Genomic DNA, 20,319 nt, shown 5'->3' with positions numbered 1-20,319 from the left:
AGTTCTTCAAGGATTATCCAGAGTTGTTGGCAGACTACAAGGAAGCCATGCAGCTCGATACCAATACCTCACTTTAAAAAGGAGGGGATGTCACGTGACACATCCAACCCTATGTGTCCGTGGACAAGCTACACCATAGCAGGGTTCCCGTCAGTATAGTCATTTTAGATTGGCAGTGATCTGGCACTTTTGTGAGTCTATTTGTAGACCGTGCATGCCCAGTCACCTAGTGTAGATGCATATCCTCTAGTTGCACACCTCATAAGCATAAGCATTTCCATCAGATTCCATCAGAGTCAGTTTGGGGATTTTTCAAGTGACTTTATTGCATTTTTTCCTAATTTTAACATTTTTCACTTATTTATTAAGTGACTTTTGTTGGGAACTCAGTAGGGCAAATTGGGTAAGTTAATATATAGGGAAAATTACCAAAATACCCCTCTAATTTGAGGAAATTCCCAAAATACCCTTGTATCTATTTTGGTTGGAATGTTCAAGATTTTCTAATCTTCATTCGTTTTTGACAATTGAGATCCGTTTTTGAGTGCTCAGCATGTAAGTTGTCACCGGTTACCATCGCAAAAAAGGCAATTATGTCTAAAAATAATGAAGCAATTCATCTCCAAAGCCTATGTAACCAATTCAAATTGTAGTTTTAGCATCTTGTACGATAGACAATCACTCTTCTTGTGAAGACCTACAGAAAAAATTTATTTTTCGAGAAATTTAGTCTCACAACCAGGGGTATTTTGGGAATTTTGGAAAATTTGAAGGGCATTTTGGGAATTCATGACAAAATATCGGGGGCATTTTGGGAATTTTTGAAATTTGAGGGGTATTTAGGGAATTTCCTCAAACTAGAGGGGTATTTTGGTAATTTCCCCTAATATATAAGCAAACCCAAGTTAGCACAATTGGGCAGATCTGAAGGAGCACAACAGGCCCCCAAGCAGCAGGTGCTTCCCCTCTCTCAACAAGACCCTCGCCAAGCCTCCCTTGGTGAGACCCATCCCCTTCAGCCCATCAACGTTTTGGATCGCCATCAAGCGTCTCTCTCCCCTTGGCGTTTCCTCACGTGCAGCCATCGCCACCCAGCTTCTCTGCTTTGCGTTTCCCCCCCTACCACAGGCAACCAATTCAGCGTTTTTGACTCAGCGATTCCAACCAATTCAGCAAATTACTAATGCTAGCAAACCTGCCATTTTCAGCGTTTTTCAGCATTGGGAAAACCTGCAAATTCCAGCGTTTTCAGCCTACGACAGTGACCCAAAAACGCAGCCAGAAAGTGCAAGACTTCAACATTTTTCATCTTCATACGAGCCTCGACAAGCGGGTCATTTTCAGCCATAAAAACAGCAGATAAAAGAGCATCGAATTCAGCCCTAAAGTCATCATCGTCGTCATCGGCATAGTCCTCGTTTGCATCAGTCCATGCATCATCATTGTACACCTTTGTGCAATCAAAAGTAGACCACTCTCGCCGACGAGAGTGGGGCCTTCGGAGGAGGGTTTTACAACCTCTCGGGTGTCGTATCTCTTTTCTCTCCTTCTCTCAGTCTCATACACTTGCACACACAATATCCATTCACTTTGTTCGTGATCATAGCACTCTCCATAAGACGGAAGGCTCTCTCTTTCCCTAAGAACTAAAAGGAACCTTGAGCAAATATAGATCACTAATCTTGAGAAAATACAACATTCATTCCGCTGCACCTTACATTTGTGATCTGTGAATTGTGTTGAAGTGGTTATTTAGTGCTGTCGCGATTGATTCTTGACTTGGAGTGTCCAAGTCTGTTACAATATCCCTATTATCCACATCCAGGGTTTGGACCTAACCAACCTAAGGATTTCAAGTGTAATTGTCACATGCACATCTAACCCTATAAGCATGTGCACAAGCTGACTCCTATCTTTAGGGTTTGGGATAGCCTAGGAAGTGTTCTGGCACCCTTCTGAGCATGTACAAATGACGTGTATGTCCAGGCACTTTAGATTAGTTGCATACCCTCTGATTGCACATGAGCATAACCAATGTCTACTAGGTGTAGGCTGTAAGGTGCAGCGGAATGAATGTTGTATTTTCTCAAGATTAGTGATCTATATTTGCTCAAGGTTCCGTTTAGTTCTTAGGGAAGGAGAGAGCCTTCCATCTTTATGGAGAGTGCTATGATCATGAACAAAGTGAGTGGATATTGTGCGTGCAAGTGAATGAGACTGAGAGAAGGAAAGAGAAGAGATACGACACCCGAGAGGTTGTAAAACCCTCCTCCGAAGGCCCCACTCTCGTCGGCGAGAGTGGTCTACTTTGATTGCACAAAGGTGTACATTGCGTATGCAATGGACTGATGCAAACGGGGACTATGTGGATGAAGACGATGAAGACCTTAGGGCTGAATTCGATGCTTCTTTATCTGCTGTCCACAAAGGGGCAAGGGCTGAGAATCTGTGCCACTTTTGGGGGACTGTAATGACTGGTTTTCCCTGTTGATTTGTGGCTGAAAATGACTGCTCTTGTCGGGGCTGATGTGCTGAGGAAAAATGTTGGTGAACCTGCTCCTTTAGGCTGCGTTTTTAGGTTGACAACCTTGGCTGAAAAACGCTGCCACAGCAGGTGGTTTCTGGCTGAAAATAGCAACCTTTCTAGCGTTAGTAATCCCTGTCGAAGCTGTGGTTACCTTTGCTTAACTTGATGAAGAAAACGCTGAAGTTGCTGAAGTGGATAGCGTTAGCAAATTGGCTGAAAAAAACGCTGATGATGATCAGATAAAAAACGCTAGGCTCAGTTGATTGCTGGCGATAATTGCTGGAGAAGAAACGCCAGAGAAAGGAGATGCTAGATGGTCTGATGGCTGCGGGTGAAGGGGCCTCCACAAGATGGCTTGGAGAGGGTCTTGCTGAGAGAGGGAGGGAACAAGTGTTGCTTGGTAGCCTGCTGTGCTCCTTGGCTCATTTGCCAATTTGTGCTAACTTGGGTTTGCTTATATATTAACTTACCCAATTTGCCCTACTGAGTACCCAACAAAAGTCACTTAATAAATAAGTGAAAAATGTTAAAAATAGGAAAAAATGCAATAAAGTCACTTGAAAAATCCCCAAACTGACTCTGATGGAAATGATTATGCTTATGCTTATGCAACCGGAGGATATGCATCTATACTAAGTGACTGGGCATGCACGGTCTACGAATACTCACAAAAAGTGCCAGATCACTTCTAATTTAAACTGACTTGACTCACGGGAACCTTGCTATGGTGTAGCTTGTCCACGGACACACACAGTTGGATGTGTCACGTGACATCCCCTCCTTTTTAAAGTGAGGTATTGGTACCGAGCTGCATGGCTTCCTTGTAGTCTGCCAACAACTCTGGATAATCCTTGAAGAACTCTTTGTCTACAACACCGCTTCGTGGGTTCCTCGATCTTTGAACTTCAAAAAATATTGTCGTACTTGTTTCTTCGAACCATGGCGAAACTAATGCCACAAGACTTGCTCCGGCTCCGTGACTTCAGCTTCATCGATGATCTCCAGTTCTTCTTCTTCCGAAACGTCCTTTGGAGGTGTTTCGTGAAACACTTTCAACCAACAAACATGGAAAACGTTGTGCATTGACCATGAGTTAGGCAACTTCAATTTCATTGAAACCTCATTAATCTTTTTGATGACTGGAAATGGACCATACATACGAAAAGAGAACTTAGGACATTTCTTTTCAACTTGCTTAAGACGCTGTTTCATGATTCGTAGATACACCCAATCTCCTTCCTTGATCGAGACCTCCTGACGATGCTTGTTAGCCTTTCTAGAATAAGATTCCTGAGCTTTGCTTAGCCGAAGATTCACACTCTCAGAAATCTCATCCAATGACTGACTCTCAGCATTGGCATCAGGCATTTGACTGACCGATCTAGTCAAAAGTGACTAGAACGGAGTCCAAAAGCTGCCTCATACGGGGTTCGACCAATAGCAGAAGAGAAGGAATCATTTAGGATAGCCTGAACCAATGGGAGATAGAGCTCCCATTGAGACTGTTGATCATGAACATAAGATTTTAACACATCAACAGCCAATTGATTATAAATTTCGGTTTGACCATCTGACTGTGGATGAAAAGCGGATGAAAAATTCAACTTTGTGCCAAAATTTTCAAAGAGTGCACGCCAAAAGTTGGACGTAAACTTAACATCCCTATCTGAAACAATGGACTTTCGCAAACCACAGAGGGGGTACCAATGCTTTATGAACAATCGTGCAACATCTTGTACAGTAACTGTGCCTTTACAAGGAATCAACATGCAAAATTTGCTGAAACGATCAACAATTATTAAACATTGTGTGTTCCTTGAATGTAGACTTGGTGGTAAGTTAGTCACAAAATCGATAGAGATATCTTGAAAAGGTCCCTCGGGAATAGGCAACGGAAGCAATAGACCTTGCTGCTTACTCCAAGGAGCTTTTACTTTTTGACATGTAGTGCACTGTGTGACATAACGAAACACATCTTTCCGCATTTTAGGCCAAAAAAAAAACGTTCAATCTTTTCCAATGTGGTGTTCATACCCCTGTGCCGACCCGTGAGAGAATCATGTGCATCATGCAATATGGTTGGCCTGAGAGAGGGCAACACACATAAACGCTAACGAAAAATAACAATCCATCACGAATGAGATAGTTGCTGGGCCCTTGGAAAGCAAGAGTCTGCAACCAATACTTACCAAACTCCGAATCAGTATGCTGATTCTTCATGCTGTCAAAAGACTCACCCTGTATAGAAAATGTGGTTCTTGACTCAAGAGCCAAAATCTGTCCTTTGCGACTCAACGCATCTGCACAGGGTTAGCTTTTCCAGGCACATACTCAATGAAACCGCCAAATTGCTCAAAAAATTGTGACCACCGCGCTTGGCGATCACTCCAATGTGCACTAGGCATAGACTGCAGCTACTTGAGGGCTTGATGATTTGTGCGCACTGTAAACTCTCTACTGTACAAAAAATGCTTCCAATGCTTAAGAGAGTGAATGACAGACAACAATTCTTTATCATAAACTGAATAATTCTTTTCCGCACTATTGAGCTTCCGGCTAAGGAAAGCTACTGGGCGACCATGCAGCTGGAGCACAGCGCCTATGGCGACATTGCTCGCATCCGTCCATACCTCAAAGGGGTCATCCCAAGAGGCAAGGATAAGACACGATGCTTCTGTCACCGCAACCTTGAGAGCTGTGAAAGCCTCAATGGCTGCTTCATGCAAGTCTACGTGCTGACGGCGAGTCTTTACCCCTTTCAAAACATCAGTCATAGGTGCAGCAATGCGTGCAAAAATTCTCTATGCGCGAACTATATGCTTGACATAAACCAAGAAAAGAACGCACATCATATGCAGTTTTGGGCAAATCCCAATTACGAACCTGTTCCACCTTCACGGGGTCTAGCTTGACGCCTTCTGCAGAAATGATATAACCCAGATAAGTGACTTCAGTAAGAAAAAATTCAGACTTCTTAGCTGCAATGTACAACTGACACTCATCCAAACGAGTTAGTACCCTTTCAACATCTCTTTCATGGTTCTCCCACGATGCAGAAAAAATGAGAATATCATCTAAAAGATGAACACACATACACCTACCATATCGCCGAAACGACCTACCATGAGACGATTGAACGTACCCACGGCTCCTGTCAATCCAAAAGGCATAACAATATACTTCCATTGCCCTCGCTCGGTGCGGAAGGCGGTCTTGAAAATGTTGCCTTTGAATACCCGTACCTGATGGCATCCGCTTTTGAGATTGACTTTGCTGAAAACCTTTGCCCCATTGAGCCTATCGAGGATATACTCAATGCGAGGCATCAGAAACTTGTTCTTGACGGTCATCTTGTTTAATGCCCTGTAATCAACACACAAACGAGACGAACCATCCTTCTTGCTAACAAACAAATAGGGGCAGCAAAAGGACTTAAACTAGGGCGTATGAATCCTCTAGCCACCAACTCCGTGAGTTGTCGCTCTAACTCTTCCTCCTGTGACTTGTTCAAACGGTAGGGAGCCTTGCTGACAGGCTGCGCTCCCTCCATAAGCTCGATGTGATGGTCCTCCGACCGCTCGGATTGGAGACGAGGTGGAAGATCATCCTGCAAAAAGAGATGTTTAAACTTCGTAAACAACTCCGAATACTTACTTGGAGCCTGAATACTCAGGGAAATTGGAGCAGCATAGATGAATGCCGCTTGTGCTCCTCGTCGTAATTCACGCTTTACCTGTATATGCGAGATGAGAGGCAAAGAATGCACGCCCTCCTCAGAACGAATGATGAGAGGGGAATCAGTATCGGAATGTAAAGTGATCGTGTTAGCACCAAATTTAATGTGAGCGTCAAGTTCACGTAACCATTTAATGCCCAAAATCATATCACATCCTGAGAGAGGAGATACAAGAAATTTCCTACGAAAAGAAGCTTGTTGAACGGTAAACATCACATCAAGGTACTCCTTCATGATACGAGAGTCCATACCAGGAGCGAAGCCAGAAACCTCGAGACGAGCTTTCTGACTAACCTCTAGGCGGGCTCTCTCAACGAGAAGGGGACTAATCACATCATACATACTGCCTGGATCAAACAATATAATAAAACGTTGTCCCTTTACATGACCATAACACTTCAAGAGAGATTTATCAATGTGTGTCAGAGTCAGGAGAAGATGCAGGTTGTGTTGTGACAGTGCTTGTGGTAGCTGTGGGTGCCTTTGGTTCTTTAGGTGGGACTGTCTTAGGACAGGCCTTCTTAATGTGACCCTTGACGTGACATTGAAAACATCTACCTTCTTTAACATAAATCACTTGTTCTTCAGCCGTGATGTATCCTCCTATAATTCCTTGTGAAGCTTTTTCATCCTGGGTTAGCTTAGGTTTGGAAGGTGCTTTAGCTTTACCCTTAGATTCATTGTTAGAGTTCTTTTCCGAGAAATTAGAGGAAGAAGGGCTAGAAGAATTACCATTCTTACCGTTCTTACCGTTCTTACCATTCTGTGTATTCTGAGAATTCTGCGGGGTTCCTTGAGAAGTCTTGTTTTCCTTAGCCTTTCCTTTGTTGTGCTTCATCTTGTGTGCGAGAGCAATCGCTACCGCTTTGTTGAGATCGATTGGATCTAGTACCTCGACATCATACTTGATATACTCGTCCAATCCGTAAAGAAATGCCTCCTTGCGCTCCGAATCCGATTTGCGTAATTGAGTGCCGAGCTGCAAAACACGATTAGAGAAAGACATAACCGACATACCATTTTGCTTGAGAGCGCACCAATCGTGCAAGGTACTGAGGTGGCATAAACCGCGCCTTTAGCTTGTCTTGGAAATCAGCCCAACTAAAAGAGAGGGGCGTGAAATCGTCGACTGCCTCTAGGTGCGCGGCTAGCAATGCCTCTTGCCATGCGTGGTACCAATTAATGGCATCACCGGCGAGGTACATAGCTGCCGTCAAAACTTTGTTATTTCCTGTTTTCTTAGTTGTCGCAAAATAAGCATTAAATTGATGCAACCAAGAATGAATAACCGTAGCATCCATCTTACCATCATGCTTACTGAAGGTCAACTTTTCGGTGACTGGGTTGTTGGAATCCGCATCGTGGCTTACACCACTTGAGGAACTCCCACGATCTTTGGGTGGTTCGGTCTTCGAGGCTAGCACTTGGGAAATCAATTCTTGAGTGCGTAGCTCTCTTTGAGCTTCACGCTCGACCTCCAAGGCCGCGCTTCGTGCCGCCGCTTCCTCCTTTCTTAGTTCTTTTCTTTCTTTCCTTGTGTCGCGTTCGCGTTCTAGAGCAAGGCACTTGTCTCATAGTCACAAGGGACGCATTCCGGGACGGGGAACAGGGGACGGGAAACGGGGCTCAAATGGATTTTTAGTGTAAAAAAGAGGACGGGACGGCAAGTGGGGACGGAAAAGTGGGGACGAGAAGCCCGAAAAAGGGCGTCCCCTGTTACTATGACTTGTCTTCCTGTTGTGCGGCATGTCTGGCGTTTCTTTCGTCGCGCTCGCGGTCCTTGGCTTCTTGTTCTGCGGCAATTCTTGCAATCCTGTCGTCACGCTCACGGTCCCTAGTGTCTTGTTGTTCTGCTTTGCTTGCGAGTTGTGCCAATGCAACTCAATTCGTTTCTTGTTGTTGTGACATCATGTCCAACATCGACTTGACCATCATCTCCATAGGAGTTAGGACAACTCGTGGCGTAGATGGCGAAGGGGGAGGGTTGGAAAATCCTCCTAGTGGGAAGAATCCTTCGTCGCCTCTCTCATGCTCAACACCTGAATGCGAAGTATCCATGCCGCTTCGGCTGACAACCATGCACTAGGATCTTTGGTTCTTAAGTTCACGAGGAACTTGGTTCTTGAGGTTCTTGAGGTTTTCTTTTGCTTGCAAATCGCGTTGGAGAAGGATCTTCTCTTCACCCGAGTTCTACTCCTTTCTGCGGGCGCACCCCTTGGCGGCCTTGCGCTCACACCAAGGTTGCTTTTTCACACCTCACGTCGATTGGCCGGCCGCTAAGTGCACGGTCCGCTCTCAATGAGTGAAAAGAGACACAAGGGGAGGCTGGACAAGCCCTTCTTTCTTGGGATTCCTGCCACTCTTCAACAAAACACGATTAGGAATCGACACGCCCAAGCGAACTTGGGTTCGTGCGACCGCAACAAGCAAAAAAAATATTGTGGTTCTTTGTGGTTCTTCCCTTGAGTAGTGCAGAACACTTCCAAAGCTCTGATACGAATGTAAGGTGCAGCGGAATGAATGTTGTATTTTCTCAAGATTAGTGATCTATATTTGCTCAAGGTTCCTTTTAGTTCTTAGGGAAGGAGAGAGCCTTCCGTCTTTATGGAGAGTGCTATGATCACGAACAAAGTGAGTGGATATTGTGCGTGCAAGTGAATGAGACTGAGAGAAGGAGAGAGAAGAGATACCACACCCGAGAGGTTGTAAAACCCTCCTCCGAAGGCCCCACTCTCGTCGGCGAGAGTGGTCTACTTTTGATTGCACAAAGGTGTACAATGATGATGCATGGACTGATGCAAACGGGGACTATGCCGATGACGACGATGATGACTTTAGAGCTGAATTCGATGCTCTTTTATCTGCTGTTTTTATGGCTGAAAATGACCCGCTTGTCGAGCCTCGTATGAAGATGAAAAACGCTGAAGTCTTGCACTTTCTGGCTGCATTTTCGGGTCACTGTCGTAGGCTGAAAACGCTGGAATTTGCAGGTTTTCCCAATGCTGAAAAACGCTGAAAATGGCAGGTTTGCTAGCGTTAGTAATTTGCTGAATTGGCTGGAATCACTGAGTCAAAAACGCTGAATTGGCTGCCTGTGGTAGGGGGGAAACGCCAAGCAGAGAAGCTGGGTGGTGATGGCTGCACTTGAGGAAACGCCAAGGGGAGAGAGAGGCTTGATGGCGATCCAAAACGTTGATGGGCTGAAGGGGATGGGTCTCACCAAGGGAGGCTTGGCGAGGGTCTTGTTGAGAGAGGGGAAGCACCTGCTGCTTGGGGGCCTGTTGTGCTCCTTCAGATCTGCCCAATTGTGCTAACTTGGGTTTGCTTATATATTAACTTACCCAATTTGCCCTACTGAGTTCCCAACAAAAGTCACTCAATAAATAAGTGAAAAATGTTAAAATTAGGAAAAATAGGATAAAGTCACTTGAAAAATCCCCAAACTGACTCTGATGGAATCTGATGGAAATGCTTATGCTTATGCCGTGTGGAACCAGAGGATATGCATCTACACTAAGTGACTGGGCATGCACGGTCTACGAATAGACTCACAAAAGTGCCAGATCACTTCTGATCTAAACTGACTGGACTGATGGGAACCCTGCTATGGTGTAGCTTGTCCACGGACACATAGGGTTGGATGTATCACATGACAACAAAAGATTTGCACTGGCCCGGCTGAGTTCCGTGCCTAAAGATATTGGCCCCAAAGACTAGCGCCCCTTTCGGTATTTCTTTATGTATTAATCAATCATCAAAGTAAATGAGAGCGGTTAGGGTTTCACTCTCAGACTTTGCGTCCAAATGCTTTGAGAAGTGAGGCCCTCCCTCACCGCGTATAAAATGATTACAAGGGATGCCCAAAAGCAGAGCCCTAAAAGCTTTCAGTTCAAAAGCAGTTTCTCTCTCTCTCTCTCTCTCTCTCTCTCTCTCTCTCTCTCTCTCTCTCTCTCTCTCTCTCTCTCTCTCTCTCTCTCTCTCTCTCTCTCTCTCTCTCTCGCAATGAGAGCGAAATAAAGAAAATTCTATCTTTCTCTTCTCAATTTCAATCACATCACATTCAATATTCATTCGGATCTTAGACCATGATTTATCGGCAATGTAGCTAGCAACCGCATCTAGGTCCAATCGGGACCTCATCAATGTTCGATTGACTAACCCCTATTGCAACCATGTCTATTCGAGATCAATCAGACCAAAATGCTGCAGTCATTTCGCCTATCAGTTCCTCTACTTAAAAGAAGTCAAGAACAAATCAGTATCATAATCAGGAATTCCATTTCATAAAGTCATCCAGCAGAATACTGTCAGCTCTCAGTATCCCTGAAGCTCAAAGAGACATCAGTGACTCTAGTATCAAAATCAAGGCATCTGTTGACAAAGGAGTGGAGTGACTCCCCTCTTGTGCATCCCACTGCACCAAATCTCTGGCCAAGCTGAATTCTGGGTTCCGTTTGGAGTAGACTATGCTAAACCAAAGCATCGAGGTAAAGTTTCACAATCCAAGGAGTATCTACTAGGTCCTCCTCCTCCATCCACTTTGCATCAAATGCAAGATAGTTCTTGAACTTAACCAAGAACCGCCTTCGGACTTTACCTTTAGTCTTCGTATCCTTATGTGCCAAAATCTGTTCAGAAACAAGGATCTCCTCATTTTATTCCACTTCGGGTTGCTCATCAGGCTCCCCATCATCAGGCACATCACCCTTAAAAGGTTTCAAGAGACTCACATGAAATGCATTGTGAATCCTCCAAGTATCTGGCAGTTTCAATCGAAAGGAGACATCATTTATCTTTTCAATGATCTGGAAAGGTCTGTAGTATCGCATGCTAAGCTTTGGAAAAAAAAGCCTCTCCTTTCCCTTTTTCTTTCTAAGGCATGCCTTCTCAAAATGTAAGAGCACCCAATTATCCTCCTTCAATTTCAAGTCGCGACGATGGCGATCCGCTGCCTTTTTCTGTCGTTCTTGAGACTTCTACAAAGTCTCGCGAACCTTGGCGAAAGCCGTATCCAAATCTCGCGTATATTCATCCACTTCAAAGATCTTATCGTTCGTGCTTAGGAAGGGTGGACCTTCCCAGCACCTTCAACGATCTCAAATGGCGCCTTCCCCGTCGAAGAGTGTATCGTGTTATTGTAGGCAAATTCCACCAAAGTTAAGTACTTTTCCCATTGAGTCTTCTGATCCGAGATACAAGACTTCAATAAATCTAAAACCACTGAATTGGCAATCTCAGATTGCCCGTCAGTCTGCAAGTGGAACGATGACAAGAACTGCAACCGCGTGCCAATGTTCTCCCAAATTGCCTTCCAAAACAAACTCGTAAATCTGGGGTCTCTGTTGGAGACAATCGTCTCAGGCATGCCATGTAATCGGAAAATCATCGTTAGCATTCTGTGTTCTCGGGATATCAAAAATGAAATCCATTGCAATCCTTTTCCAGGGCGGGTGGGTATGGGTAAAAGGCTGTAACAATCCCTGTGCCTTATGCCTGTCAAACTTGACCTTCTAGCATACTAAGCAACTGCGCACAAACTCTTCCACATCCTTTTTGAGTCTCAACCAAAAGAAGTATCTCTCTACCCCCTTCATGGTACCAATGCCGCGGTGACCCGTAAAAGGTGGACAATGGCATTCAGTCATAACCTTTTCCCTCAACGGCTGTGTAACGCACAACATAGTCTTTCTCATCAAGTAGCCTTTCCGAATGGAGTATCCTGCTACTGTCTCCCCATCTCGTATCCGTGTGAAAATATCTGCAAAATCTGTATCTGTGGCATACCGGTCGACCATATCCTCGAAGATTCTATGATGTATCGCGGAAATAGCCAGAACCAACGGCTTTCGAGACAAAGCATCTGCCACCACATTCTTCTGTCCCTGCACATGGACCATCTGGAAGTGAAACTGTGACAAGATGTTCGCCCACCGCATCTACTTTTCCGAAAGCTGCTTTTGTGACAAGAAGTAGCGCAAACTCTGATGATCTGTAAAGACAGTAAAATCCGCTCCGAGTAGGTAATGCTACGCCACTGAGTAAGAGCATGGATAACCGCCAAAAGCTCTTTCTCATAAATCTGTGCTGTCATCTCCGGCCTAGAGAACAATCGGCTCTTGTAAGCAATGACATGGCCTTCTTGCATTAAGACCACACCCAGACTACGACCACAAGCATCACAATATACTTCGAATGACTTCTGCAAGTCCGGCAAAGTCAAAACTGGTCTTGTCTTGTTCAATGTCTGAAAGGCAGTCACCTCTGTGGATCCTCACGAGAAAGGGACTCCTTTCTGTATCAAGATATACAAAGGGGAAGTATGAACCGCCTGTAGTACAAACACAGTCCCAAGAAGCTTCCAACTTCATGGACATTCTTCAAATCGGGCCAATCACATATAGTCTCTATCTTGGCCGAATCCATTTACACTCCTACTGCTGAGACAAAGTGTCCCAAAAAGTGTATCTTTGAAGTAGATGATCTCTGTGTTCTGCCTCATTCTTGGAGAAAACAATGATATCATCAAAGAAAGTGCCAACAAATAGCCTGTACTGTAACAAACTGGTGACGTGTCAAAGCCTAAAGAATGGAGCCAACTTACAGATGATGTGGCTGCCTGAGAGCAGAAACCCTAACCCTAATTTCTTCCAGAAACCCTAACTGCTGAAACCCTAATTCTGGAAACCCTAACCCTAAAACTTGCAAACCCTAATTCTGGAAACCCTAACCCTAAAACCTACAAACCCTAATTCTAGAAACCCTAAGAAGAACAAGCAACAGAAGAAGAAGTCCTACCAACTTATGGGGACCCCATCCGATGGGGCCCCAAGTGACATAAAGGCATTAAAAATAAAGCAGAACACACTCAAAAGACTTTGCACATCAAAATATGATGATGTGGCACCTGTACGGACGTCCCGGAATTCGCGGCAGATTTTTAGGGAAATCCCGAAATTTTAGGAAAGTGATTTTTTGGGGTCAGCTTTTCATATTTGATGCTTTTAGGCTTTGGGCCTTTAAATATGAGCCTTGGGGGCCCTCTCTTGCACTCTTTAGCACGCAGATTGCAGAGGAGGTGCTCCCCGGCTGTTGTACTTTGTGAATCGGCAGTAATATAAAGAAATACCGAAAGGGGCACCAATACTCTCTGTGGTGGAATTCCACCACTCCGTGTCGCGTGTCGTCTCTCTCTTTCAGTTTAGTTGTTATTGAAGTGCTAAAAGTTTGTTCAATCTGTTCTTTTCTATTGGCACGTGGTGCCCGCCTTGTGACATGTACTCTCGAAAAATCCCGTCCATCATCCGGTTAAATGTCGCAGGAGCATTGGTTAAGCCAAAAGGCATCACCAAAAACTCAAATAACCCAAAAGTAGTTTGAAAGGCTGTCTTGTAGACGTCTTCCGGTGCAATTCGGATCTGATGATATCCACTCTTCAGATCAATCCTTCTAAAGCACGAGGATCCCTGTAACCTGTTGAGTATATCATCAGTCCTAGGAATCGGAAATCTGTTCTTGATGGTGATTTTGTTGAGAGTTCTATAATCGATGCGCATTCTCCAAGATCCGTCTTTCTTCAAATCCAACAACAGTGGAGAGCAATACGGTGAAGTACTAGGCTGGACAAGATCCTTTTCCAAGAGGTCTTTCACTTGGTTCATAATCTTTTCATTCTGTACTCAGCTCACACGGTAAAGGTGGCCGGTTCGGTGACGTGCTTCCAGGTATCAGGTCAATGGTCTGATCTTCAGGCCCTCTAAAAAGCAATCGGCATGAGTGTGGAGAAAAATCTTGGCGTTCTTTTGTTTAGGTCAAAACATATTCAACCTTTATTTATCGTTTAGCTCTCTCCCAAAAGAATGAGTAAAGAAACTGAAATTCATCAAGTACAATCTCTGAGCCCTTCATTTGTCAAAGTCGCTTTCTCGGTCCGGTAGTCAACCACGGCGTAGTTCTTGTGGTACCAAGGGATTCCGAGTAGAACGTCACTCGCGTAAAACGTCACTCGCGTGCCCTCAACACCCCTGTCATTGCAAACGAAGTTTGCCAATGCTCGGTGTAATGGCAACATCCCATCCGGGTGCGAGTCAAACTACCTCCGCCTGTGGCGTCAGTCTGTCGGGCGTAATTCCAACTCGAGCCGCCAATTCCAAGTGAAAAGACGTTGGCCTTCGCTCCTTCAAAAGAGCTTCCTGATCCTTCACTTTGCCCCAAAAGCGGCAAAGTTTGTACTTTCATTCATTTAATTCGGTGTAGGTCCCACGCCATGTGGTACCAGTTATGCTTTTCTATCTGCCTTTTCTGCCACGTTCCTCAGCTGCTCTCGAACTCTCAGGCCTATCGTCGTCTTTATCATTCTGTTCTTTCTGTGCCTTTTTAGGGCACTTCGCGGAGATATGTCCATATTCCCCGCATCCAAAGCACTTCCCCTCTTTGATGAAGCGAGCTCTCTCCTCAGGAGTAAGCTTGGGTTGTGCATCCTTTTTCTCTGGGTTGCTATTTTTCTTTCTACTTTCATTCCCAGAAGTCTGTTCGGTTCGTTGTGTCATGGCCTCATCTGTGGGGTAGGTTAGACTTCCAGAGTGAATGGCAAAGCCCCGCTTCGCATGACTCATCAACTCCTGAATAGAAGCTGACTTCTGCTCCAAGCAGTGATCTCGGATCTCTGTAGGTAGACCCAAGGTGAACCGCTCAATCTGTTCTCTGAACGAGATCTTCTTGAATGAAGAGGCGCGTAGAAAAGAGCTCCAGAATCTTTCACAATAAGCATTGATTGTATCTTTCTTGGTCATCCGAAGATGGTTCCAAGCAGCTCGTATATCTCGTTCATACTCTTGCGTCAACCGAGAAGAAATAAAAAGCTTCTTAAATTTCAGCCATTAACTGGCACAGTCTTGTTGAAAAGAAGCGTGGACCACCAAGTACGAGCATTCCCCTTAAAGTAAGAGGCAGCTCTCCGAATCTTGGAGTGCTCTGAATAGCGTCCTCCCGCGAAATCGATGTCAAACTGCTGTATAAAAGACAAAGCCTTCGAAGCATCTGAGTATCCTGAAAAAGTATCAAATTTGATCGAGTGTCCACCTTCCTTAAACTCTCGGACTTTCTTGCTTTTATCTTCCAGAAAGTCACACTGGTTGGCTTTATAAAAATTCTTCTTGTTCGCATAAAAGTTTCCGTCATCGGAATCTGAGCTATCTGTAGACGAGTCCTCAGTAGAACTGTCGGTCTCTGGGCAAGATTTAGCTTTCTTTGCCTTTTTCTTGCCCTTTCTGAAGCTTTGTTTCTTGCTTCGCTTTTTACCTTTTCTGTCTTCTTCGCTTGAATCTGAAGAGCTAGAAGAACTGTCAAAAGAAGAAGAACTGGGTACTCCTTCAAATCGAACACACTTCTTTTGTTTCTTTGCCTTGTCAAATGTCGACTGACGACCCAAATAACCCGGGAAGTCAGTGCTTTTCTTCTGCTTTTTGCCGTCTTTCTTTTGCGCGTCAAAAAGCTGAGCAATCCGTGCATCAACCACCTCTTGTAATTGCTTCTCTAAATACTGTTTTTGATCAAAAGGTTTCTTGAGAGCGGGTTTCAGAGGTGGTGTAGTGATTTTCTGCCACTGCGCATACACTTCCTGAAAATAAGTCTCGCTCATATATTTTGCCAATTTCGGATCCTTCGCAAAACTGAGCATCATCTTTGTTGCATCGCCGATCAATTGACGACGCTTCATCTCTTTGCTCCGCTTGAGTAGGCCAAGGCGGGCCATACTCTGTCGGAATCTTCGTTGTGATCCCTGCCCGCATCACCAGATGCAGAGGGAGTCGACTGATCCTTGCGTGAAGCCATAGTTGCCGCGGAAAAAAATTGGGAATCAAATTTCCCGTAGAAGAGAAATCGATCGTGCTCTGACACCACTGTAACAGACTTGGACACTCCAAGTCAAGAATCAATCGCGACAGCACTAAATAACCACTTCAAAACAATTCACAGATCACAATAGATTTGCACTGTCCCGGCGGAGTTCCGTGCCTAGAGATATTGGCCCCAAAGACAGGCGCCCCTTTCGGTATTTCATTATGTATTAATCAATCATCAAAGTACAAGAGAGCGATTAGGGTTTCACTCTCAAACTCTGCATCCAGATGCTTTGAGGAGTGAGGCCCTCACCGCGTATAAAAAGATTACAAGGGATGCCCAAAAGCAGAGCCCTAAAAGCTTTCAGATCAAAAGCAGTTTCTCTCTCGCTCTCAATGAGAGCAAAATAAAGCAAATTCTCTCTCTTTCTCTTCTCAATTTCTCTTGCGTAGCCAAAAAGCTGCTCAAATTGCGTCGCTTGCTTTTTTCCAGCCTCCGCAAATCCCGGAAATCTGTACCTGCTGCCACGTGGCATGGCCGCCTGATTTTAGGGTTTCCATCCATTTTAGGGTTTCAGCCAGCAGTTAGGGTTAGGGTTTCTGCAAAATTAGGGTTTTTGGCAGAAATTAGGGTTTGTAGGATTTTTAGGGTTTTTGGCAGAAATTACGGTTTCTGCTGTCGGTAGCCACGTCATCACTTTGTGACAGATATCCATACAAGCACCAAACACATTGTATCAAGGGGGCGGTGGTGGTGGGGGAGGTGATGGCAAAGGCGGTTGCATTGGAATAGGGTCAGACGGCTGCACCGTGTTCCTAAAGTCTCCCTCAATTGAAACAGAAGGCTAAAAGGGTTGCCGGTTAAAGGCTCTTGCACTTTCTGGTGCCAGAGGAGGGGATACCACCTCGGGCATCAAAGGGGGCAACATATAGAATGTTGAAAACTTTGCAGCATCGAGAGATTTTGCTACGGATGTCACGAAAGTATGTCGTGAAGTACTACAAGTACTATGTAGAATCCAAAAACGCCATTGTGCTCTGTTTGTTCTTGGCAGGACCGGTATGCTTTCAGAAAAGCACACGACTGGAGCTTTGATACCACTATAACAAGAAGGCACCAGATACCAACGAAAAAGAACAAACCTAACAAACTTTAAGCACTTCAAAAACAATTGAATTGAAAGTGATGCACGGCACACTCCACCCCAAGAGAGCACTGGCCCCAAACCCTCGCATCCCTTTCGGTATTTCTTTGTATTGCTTCAACTCAGTAAATCACCTATGGATTTGCTCTGCACCTACACGCGGTAAAAAATGCAAGAGAAAGAGTCCAGAGTCCATATTCAACGGCCAAGGCCTATCAAGACATGTGAAATACCAAAATCTAGAGACTTGAATCACGAGTGAACAAGGTAAGTCCACAGCCAGCTGCAACAACGTATAAGTAAAGACGAGGGGGCCAAGCTTATGTGTAAGGTTGAGAGAGAGAGAGAGAGAGAGAGAGAGAGAGAGAGAGATTATTCGACATGCATGAGGGTCAAAAAAATTTATCAATTTTTTGAGGCGGCCTTTGTGCATGGCTTAAAAATCCCCAAACAATGGTTTGAGGTTAACTGTGGTTTGAGGTTATCCGGTCAAAGGGGGCAAAAAAAAAAAAAACAATTCGTTTCGCCGAAACATTTCAGATCCCAGTCGGATCCAATGAGGGAAGGCTGAAATCTGAAAACGCTAGGTCTAATCTGCAGTGCAAATCCCAGCCAGATCCGGCGAGGAAAGGGCTGAAATTTGAAAACGCTAGGGCTGATCTGCAGGAATGGCAAGCACTAGGGCTGCAAATCACAAACATTGGCTGATCTAGACCAAAACGCTGGGGCTGATCTCGTCTAAAAACATTGGGGCTGATCTAGGAGCCAAAACGCTAGGGCTTGTCTTCTACTAGCGCTCCTCAATTCTGTCTCAATTGCTAGGAGCTCTGATCCCTTTAAAAGCCAAATTTGAAGGCCTAGGAAGGGCAAAACCTTTGTCAAAGTCTTATAAATAAAATCATTGAAAATGATTTATAAATAAGTTTGACCAGGGGGTTAGTCTCTGGGTGACACTATCGCACATCTACCCACCCAGCCCACCTAGGAATCCAATGGACGCGGGAAATGGCTCGTTGGATTCCTCTAAAACTACATGCAAGTCATGCCAGATGCCCACCGTAGTGTAATAACATCTGTCAAAACGCGTGTACAAACCATTTATGCAAGAGGGTTCCAAAACTAAAAAACTGGCTCTAGCAGTCGATGAAGCATGTCCACGTGGCATATAGAGCCATGTGCACTCGTCTGGGGTACCACTTTCCTGCCTCTCTCTGCCTGCTTCACCGTTAGTCAATAGTCTATGATACGCTCATCTTTGGCATTTCTATTTTGTGCTTCTTTGGGTGAGATCTACGCTACTTGAGTGCATCTGTTGCTGCCACTTTGACAAGTATAGCATGGCTGATGCACTTCAATCTCTCAACAGCCTTTGCTTGATCGAATCACAAGCATAGTTTTCCCATGCGTCAGCCACTCATAAATTCTCAAGTTTCTATGGTTTTGTGCTCCTCTTTCTTGTTTCAAGTGTCATATGTAGACTATATTTAGTGGGCCGTGGAATCGGACATATGGAATCCGTGGGGGGTCTAATAGGTACATATCCCGTGCTTCCGTACCCATTCGAGTGTTGACGTATGTTCGTTTGGCTTGTTAATGGGCAAGCATCAGCAATCCACACTCACATGTGTCGATTATGTGAGCCTGTGTCTACTCCATCCGACCATGCCTATATATCCTACTTTCATAATCGGAAAACTATACTCAAGCACAAGACCTATCAGACCATACCGACAAATACAGGTGTTACCCTTAGTATTGAAGATTGGCTTTCAACCAACAATAGTTGACTACTCCTTACGATCTCTTTCTCGCCAACTAGCTTCAGATTCCTAACTGTATGTAGATCAATATCTTAGAAATTACTACTGCCCAGCAGATCCTAGCTTTCAATCTGGAACGAAGCGTAAGTGAAGGCTCACATGAGATCCAGCTGTTTGTTGACTTCATCCACTTCCTCAAAATCGGTGAGAAGCTGCCGAACGATGGCACCATAGGTGAGCGTAAAAAGTTCCGCATTCTACGTCAAAGTCAACCCATCAGCACAACACAGACACCGGGATGATCAGCAGCAAAATATGCTTACCACTTTCTCTACATTTGGTACGCTAGTGTCACCAGGCCTGAGTAATGGAGCCATCCTACCGAAGCCCGTCGCCATGTTTATTTATAGCTAACGCCTACGCTATGAAGATGGTTGAAAAGTCGATTTCGATTAGCGTGAAAGGGCATAGAAATTCCAAGATGAGATCTCTCCGAGGAGTCTTGAACTCAAGACGCGGGCCGAGAGAGAGAGAGAGAGACATTCATGCAGTGAATCATCATTGAATACGGTCATTATCCGAAAGCGAACACGAACGTGAACCAGATATTTGCATTTGTGATTGTAGTCAAAATATGGAACTTTTTAGAATCCCTTAAAAAGAGTGGGTCATTTGAAATAGTTTTAGCACCATCGTACTCGGACATTGTAAGGATGTAATTTACGAATGATCATTGGATATGCTATGTATCAATGGAGGGATAGTAGTTCACCTGAATTTTTGAGGTCGGTAGATTCCAAGCATGTGTATCAAGTTTCTCAAGTGTCCGAACCTCACAAGATGAAAAAAATTGGGAGTTAGCAAATGTTGGTAACAATTAAACATGTATTAACATGTTTATTAGAATATTATAACAAGTGCATTAGGTGCTCTCATGCTCGTGCTCATTAAAAAACCAAAAATCCATATTCACAAGTGACGAGAAGGTGGCACCAATCTCACTCAATTCTATAAACCATAGGGAATGTGCTCTTCCCGACCATTCTGCTGAGCATGATTTGGAATAGTAAACTCATGGCATATGCTAGCTTCAAGAGAGAGTTGCTAAAACTCATGATATATGTATTTCCCTCCATTGTCGTTGTAGAGAACCTTGATAGTACTATCAAGCTTATTTTCTAGTAGACCTTTAAAATGCTAAAAAAGAGTGGCAATCAGATATTATGATATGTTTCTATAGAGAGTAATCATCAATGAACATCACCATATATTTGTTTTCAATAAGAGATGATACATGCAAGGGCCACACACA

The 20,319-nt window shown here is 44.4% G+C and overlaps 1 protein-coding gene across 1 annotated transcript in view; it reads right to left on the bottom strand.

The window, feature by feature from the left end:
* The window catches only part of LOC147435024 (Transport protein particle (TRAPP) component), a 75,056-nt gene extending 55,568 nt beyond the window's left edge, over window positions 1–19,488 (bottom strand). Inside the window, exons 1-2 of the mRNA XM_086491381.1 lie at window positions 19,331–19,488; window positions 19,167–19,264 (exon numbers count right to left, since the gene is read on the bottom strand). Coding sequence (XP_086347507.1) covers window positions 19,167–19,264; window positions 19,331–19,405 — 173 coding nt within the window. The 5' untranslated portion in view covers window positions 19,406–19,488. The remainder of the gene's footprint in view (window positions 1–19,166; window positions 19,265–19,330) is intronic.
* Window positions 19,489–20,319: the final 831 nt, after the last annotated feature.

This window comes from Adiantum capillus-veneris, chromosome 19, assembly GCF_014529385.1.
Source record: "Adiantum capillus-veneris isolate H3 chromosome 19, ASM1452938v2, whole genome shotgun sequence".
Classification (NCBI taxonomy): domain Eukaryota; kingdom Viridiplantae; phylum Streptophyta; class Polypodiopsida; order Polypodiales; family Pteridaceae; genus Adiantum; species Adiantum capillus-veneris.
The sequence above is the reverse complement of the archived record's forward strand: the minus strand, read 5'-3'. Positions and strand labels throughout refer to the sequence as shown.